Source organism: Mus musculus, chromosome 10 (assembly GCF_000001635.26).
Source record: "Mus musculus strain C57BL/6J chromosome 10, GRCm38.p6 C57BL/6J".
Classification (NCBI taxonomy): Eukaryota; Metazoa; Chordata; class Mammalia; order Rodentia; family Muridae; genus Mus; species Mus musculus.
The window spans coordinates 118,289,386-118,295,636 of NC_000076.6; the positions used below are offsets into that span (position 1 = coordinate 118,289,386).

The window sequence follows — 6,251 nt, forward strand, 5'->3', positions numbered from 1 at the left end:
GACCCTGTCTCAAATAATAAGGCAAAGAATGATAGAGCAGAACACCTAATATCCATCTCTGGCTTTCACATGCATAGCCACACACACACACACACAACACACACACACACAAAACCACAGGCCTCCAGGAACAAACTTTAACAGTATAATATGAGTCAAGCATGAAGTCATGAGAATGATTGGGTAATGATGACGATGATGGTATTGTTGATATTAAAGGGAGAAAAATTACAAGACAGAAGATTTATGATATTCATGTGTTTATTAAAGCCTAAGATATCTTGTTTCTATAGTTATTATCATAAATATTATTTGCTTTATACTCAAATATCAACATCAGATAATTTTTCTATAAATAAATCCATATTAATAAACTGACATAAATAAAATGTATACTTATAATAAATAAACTTACATATATAAAGTATTGGTTATGGAAATGAAGTTACATAGGCTTTTCTTCTAGAGGAATGAGAGGTAACCTCCTTTCAAACAATTTTTTAAAGTACATACTTTTTCTGTTGCATTATCAGTGACAATAAAATATTGTCAATGAATCTTTGTGGTTATCAAGTCTACCTCTGGTCTCATGGACAACTTGACACTATTTTCTTTTTCAACTGAGCCAGGTTTCATGTGAAATCTTCTAATGATGGTGGACGTTAGCTTCTCACTTTCCTTTAGTAAAAAAGTCCATTCAGGGATCTTATTGTTCTTTTTAGAAGGCAGGAAGGAGCAGTTCTTCGTTTTCTAGCTTCTTCTCGCTCAGACGCAAGCATTTCTCAGAGACATAAACAGCAGGTCCAGTTCCCCGATCGCTTTGATCTCTCCGCTCTCTCCAAGCTATGAAAATAAGAACACAAACCAATTTGAGCACGGGTAGCATTTTCTAAAGTGGTACTAGTTAGAAAGAGCTGGTGACATTTGCTTGCTGAGCACCAAAACCAAGTATCAGCCTTCTCTAAAAGATTGATAATCAACATAATGCATTTTTAACATGAGTATAATATGATTTGCCCAAGACCTTAAAATCATGCCTTTCTGACCTAAGGACACACAGGCATCTACCTATATTACTTGCATTTCACACCCATAAAGCTGTTGATGGGCCTATTGATCTACCTTATTGAACCTTGCACAATGCACACATAGATCAATTATCACACTGTATCCCACAAATTACACTGTCTTTTGTAAATTAAATTTTAGTGGGGGTTGGAAAAAAAGGTTTGCTCAACTCCTAACCGTGCTAAGCAGCAGGAAGTGATACTGAGACCTGGAGATGTTAAGTGCTAAGCCAGCAGGGCTCGGCCTGACAGGTAGCCCTCCACCTGACCATGATCAACTATTGATGAGCGCTCAATTCAAAAGCCTTGTCTCAAAGACCCACATAGGTCCCATGTGGGCATGCTTTGCCAGTGCTTGCTTGCTTTTTTCTTTTCTTTTCTTTTCTCTTTTCTTTTCTTTTCTTTTCTTTTCTTTTCTTTTCTTTTCTTTTCTCTTCTCTTCTCTTCTCTTCTCTTCTCTTCTCTTCTCTTCTCTTCTCTTCTCTCTTCTCTTCTCTTCTTTTCTTTTCTTTTCTTCTTCTTTTTTTTTTCCCGAGACAGGGTTTCTCTGTATAGCCCTGGCTGTCCTGGAACTCACTTTGTAGACCAGGCTGGCCTTGAATTTAGAAAGTCACCTGCCTCTGCCTCCCAAATGCTGGGATTAAAGGCATGGGCCACCACGCCCAGCTGCCTGTGCTTTCTTAACAAAAGAACAAACAAGAGAAACAACAGGTTTCCTTTTTTTTTTTTTTTTTTTTCTTGTCAAGAGGAGGTCCCGAGTGTCTGTTCCATTGCGTAAACTAGTAAAACTCCAGGTAGGAGTCAAAACACCCCTTCTTTCCTCCTCCTATCCAGGGTAAAAAAGGGTGACGCTCTCAACCTCAATGGAGAGACAAAAACCCAGATTCAAATGGCAAAGCAAGTCCTTCTGCAATCCACCTAATCCACCACCCTTGTTCTAGATTCCTCCAAGAAAAATCCTCTCGTGGAGGATTTGTAGCTTTTCAAATCCTCTACATTGTTTTTTCCCTTTCCATCTCCCTCTCAATGCTTGCTGCCTTCCCAGACTTCCTTTGTTATGAAGCCCAACCAGCTATTTTGTATCTTAAAGACTTAGGACCCTATGAAACTTTGTAGCTTATCTTCCCTCCCTCTGTTCCATTCTATTATATGAACCCACCCTCGACTGTTCCTACTTAACACCTGTGGTGGTCTTTGGGGAGCTCTGACCAGTTTCCCTGCCGGTCAGATTTCTCAGCATAACATTTCTTCCCCTATTGGTGCTTTTCCCAGAGCCACGAGAGCGGGCCTAAACACTCTTTCATGTGACAGCATGGTATAAAAGTCAAAGTTGACTGAAAGTGGATTATAGGCTTTTAAGGGGAAAAAAAAGTTTTCCTACAGAGAACACATCTCCTGTGAGTTCTTTCTCACACACACTTCACCTTTCCAAAGACAAAGTAAATGAATAATAACCTTTTACACAGGCATTCAGAAGTGTGTGCCTTTGGCATGCTAACATCCAAGCCCAGGTGTCAAGGTAACAAACCCTCTAACAAGAACTGGCAGAGCACTGAAAATCTGCAAAGCCATGAACACTCAAAAGAAAACAAGCGTGTTTATCAGCCTACACACAAGAAGGAGAGACGGTTTAGCTTCTATAGAAGAAGGAGATAAGGGTAGATATCTTACTGATAATTCCATCAACCAGAGCCTTCCTGTTTCTGATTACTTAAGCACACCCACTTGTGAAGAGCCTCACTTTCTCTGCTATCAACCATGCCTCTGGCTTTAGGTTGAGTCAGACTTGCTAGCCTGAGCCTCCTGCTATCCTGTTCCCTTCCCCAAAGAGGCCACACAGCAATGTTGTTTGCTGTAAAGTCATATAATAGCTCGCAGCAGATAGGTGCTTACTAGTGGCTTGATCAGGGTGTGAAGAAAAAAAATAATAACTAAGAAATGAAGGTAAAAAGTAAGGAAAGGGTTTCCAACTCATACTTTCATGACACTATAATTAATCTATGACTGATATTTTTACTCTATTGAAACCAGGCCCAGTAAATTGGGAAGTTATCCACTCTTGTGTTTAATCTTAAATAGGCAGCTAAATAGACACTATATTTTAATTAAAATGACAGCTGTTAATACCAGTGATTCTAAATACTTGTCCTATTTGCAAATCCAGCTCTTTTGTTGTTATTCTGGGTTGATTTGATCACATTTCAGAGCATCAGTTTAATGAGCTCAAAAATCATCTCTAGTAAGTTTGTGCCCAGCTTTCTAGTTTTCAATGCATGCATCTTCGGATTATGTAGGTCGGTGGGAATTGGCTTTCCCAAATACTTAATCAGGCTAAAGTAATTACACATGGCCACTAGGCAAGTGCCGAGCTGGGAATCAGGGATGCTGTCTTCTAGCATTGACTCTGTCACAAGCCATCCTCCGAGCAAGTGCTCATGAGACTGGCTGAGCTAAGCTTTCTGCTAGCTCCAGAATTGTGACTTACAAATTTAGACACAGATTGAAAGATCTATAGACCCAGCTAGATGCAGGTGCAGCTAAGTGAGTAATGGACCAGACAGTAGACAAGTCAAAGAAAATGTTACAAAGTAGAAGAGACTGGGAAGCAGAGAAAGAAATCCCCGCTTCTCCTACTGAATGGCTTAGTATTGTGGCTTGCCAATAGTACCTTTTTCACTGTCTCCTTCAGCCTTCTGACATTCTTCTGGATGTTCTGGTCGTCACCGCTGATGTGCTGCAAAATAAAAGCAGACTCACTAACAGAATCTTATCCGGTGGGAGCCCAATACCTCAGTATATCTGAGGCACGTGACCGTTCACCTGGAATAGAGGCGTTCAGTCATTTTTGCCCGCTGTGACCTAGATTTCACGTTGACCTAGATTCTCTGAGCTATTTCGTTCTCTAGGACACTGAAATCCAGGTCCCTCCCTTACAGAAGAGCTGTCCTCGTCTTTGGGGAATCCTACTGAAGTTTCCACCAGTAGCAAGAACGGTAGAAACGAAACCTGAGCTTAACCTCATCAAAGGTGGGAGTGTAGCACAAGAGATGAGCATAAAGTTTCTCGTGTGAAAAGCCGCGCCTTCCCTAAATGCCAGGTCTCCCACAGTCTGCCATAGTTGGGGTGTCTGAAGACATCAAACTCACACACTGATTTTTCTTAACTCTCCATCACATGGAAAAAGGAGTGACCTTTCACACCCCCAACATTGAGGCCTCTCCATCTTCCTCTTTCCCTTCAACTTTTGCTCTGTGCCATTCCTTCCCCCACAAGTACTTGTACTCAGTGGATTTCTCTCCCAACAAGTACTTGGACTCAGTGGATATCGCCCCCTGCCCCCCCCATAAGTACTGTACTCAGCAGATCTGTTTCTCTATCTAGGCCTTTTTTCATTCCCAACATCTTTCTCATCCTACAGAATTTGAGTTGATTTCTTTCCATGGATAAAACAAATAAAGCTTCACTCATACAAACTCAAAGTATTACTCGATTGAAGCCAAAGCCTTTGTGACCTATTTCAAGTGGCCTATGATGGTGGTGGTGCTGAGGCCCTCCTCACTCTTGTGAAGAGAGAGAGGGAAGGACCTCGGGTTCTTACTGGAATAGAAGAGGGAGAGAGAGGAGCATAGGTAGCCAGAGTCAGACTTACACAGGAGCTGAGCTGATTGCTGAGTTTGGTCAGGAAAGGCACCACCTCCTGCATGTAGGGCTGGAACCTGTCTGACTGGGGGAGCAGAACGTCTTCCAGGGTGAAGTTGAGCACCTGCTTCATCAGGTAGCACTGATCTTTAGCCTGCAGGTGGACAAGAAGCAGCAGGGGTCATACGTCAGACTATCCCAGAGGGTCCACCAGCTCCCGCAGCTAGCCCTGCTCATCACAGTGAGGACTTACACTGACTCCTCGGAACAGTTTCTCCCCGATGAGCCAGACGTCTGTGTTGTTATCTGCAAGGCTGACCTGAAAGAGAGAAAACCCTAAGTGCTTGGATGACAAGGAGATGGAAGAAAAGCCTGTAAGTAGAGATGTATGTCCACAGTGGGTCTCAGGAGTAGCCAAGAGAGTATGAGTTCAGAAGAGAGCACAACAGGATGGAAAGTATTGCAGTCGTAGGTGGCTTTCTAAACGCGCCTCTGTAGATAAAATTCAGTATATGTGTCCTGAAGTCCAAGATAGGAAATGGTCCTGAGACCTTGAAATAGAAATAGAAAAAGACCCAGTCCTTAAAAGAGTCTCTAAAGAGACAGAAAACATAGGTAGTGAGACCTGCGGAGATAAAGCGCCCCTAAAGAGTTTGCACGCGCTTCAGAGAAAATGGCAAGGCGGTATGGAGAGAAAGAGATGCAGCTGTACCTCCTTGGCCAGCATAAAGGTGCGGTTGACGATGTACGGCTGCTGGAAGTTGGACACCTCAAGCTTGCACCGGGTGTTGATGGGCAGCGCATTTGCCTCCTGGGCCCACAGGGCAATGAGAAGCAGGCAGCTGGCGGCCAAAGTCCCCATAAGGGAAAAACTCATAGATTTCTGCAGGACAGCCATCACCGATCGCACAAGTGTCAAAAGTTGATAACTGAGAGGAGAGCCTGTTAGCGAGAGAGCAAAAGGCAAAAACATCAGGGGAACATGCTCGTCGGGTAGCATGGTAAGTGAGCACACAGTTATGGTAGATGCAAATACAAAGGTTGAAATCATAGCCAAGGTCAAGTTAAGTTTGGAAATGTCAGTAGTGAACAATCTAATAGACATTTTAAGCATAGATTTTTTAAAATAAAATAATACTATACATTTGCTAATTCTCTCTGACATTTTACTTGTGCAAACATAAGTCTCAAAACATTATTTTTAAATGATCCTACAATAACTTATACTATATAGATGGATATTTGAAGAAGAGAATTTACAAAGTATTCGGATTGATTGCATGTGGACTTGAATTCATTGTATGTACATTGAATCCCAGATAGCACCTCACAACTAGACTAGGAAAGTCTTTCCTAAGCAGTGGGAGCAGACACCTACCCTAGACTGACACGCAAATGCCTACATCTAGACTAGACCGCGAAGTCATGAAAATCACTGTGTGAGACTTTTCTCCCCTCAGCTAATTGAGATCAAAAGTGTTAGAGGGACACTGGAGAAAGGGCTCAGGCCACTGGAGAATCTTGACCTGTTGAGAGGTGCAGACT

At 42.3% G+C, this 6,251-nt stretch overlaps 1 protein-coding gene across 1 annotated transcript; it reads right to left on the bottom strand.

Moving 5' to 3' along the window:
- Positions 1–243: 243 nt before the first annotated feature.
- On the bottom strand, positions 244–5,653 carry Iltifb (interleukin 10-related T cell-derived inducible factor beta). The gene is made up of 5 exons (NM_054079.2): positions 5,419–5,653; positions 4,960–5,025; positions 4,717–4,860; positions 3,736–3,801; positions 244–843 (listed from the first exon to the last, which is right to left on the bottom strand). Exons 1-5 carry the CDS (start codon positions 5,602–5,604, stop codon positions 766–768), a joined length of 540 nt encoding a protein of 179 aa, NP_473420.2. The 5' UTR covers positions 5,605–5,653; the 3' UTR covers positions 244–765.
- Between the last annotated feature and the right edge of the window lie 598 nt (positions 5,654–6,251).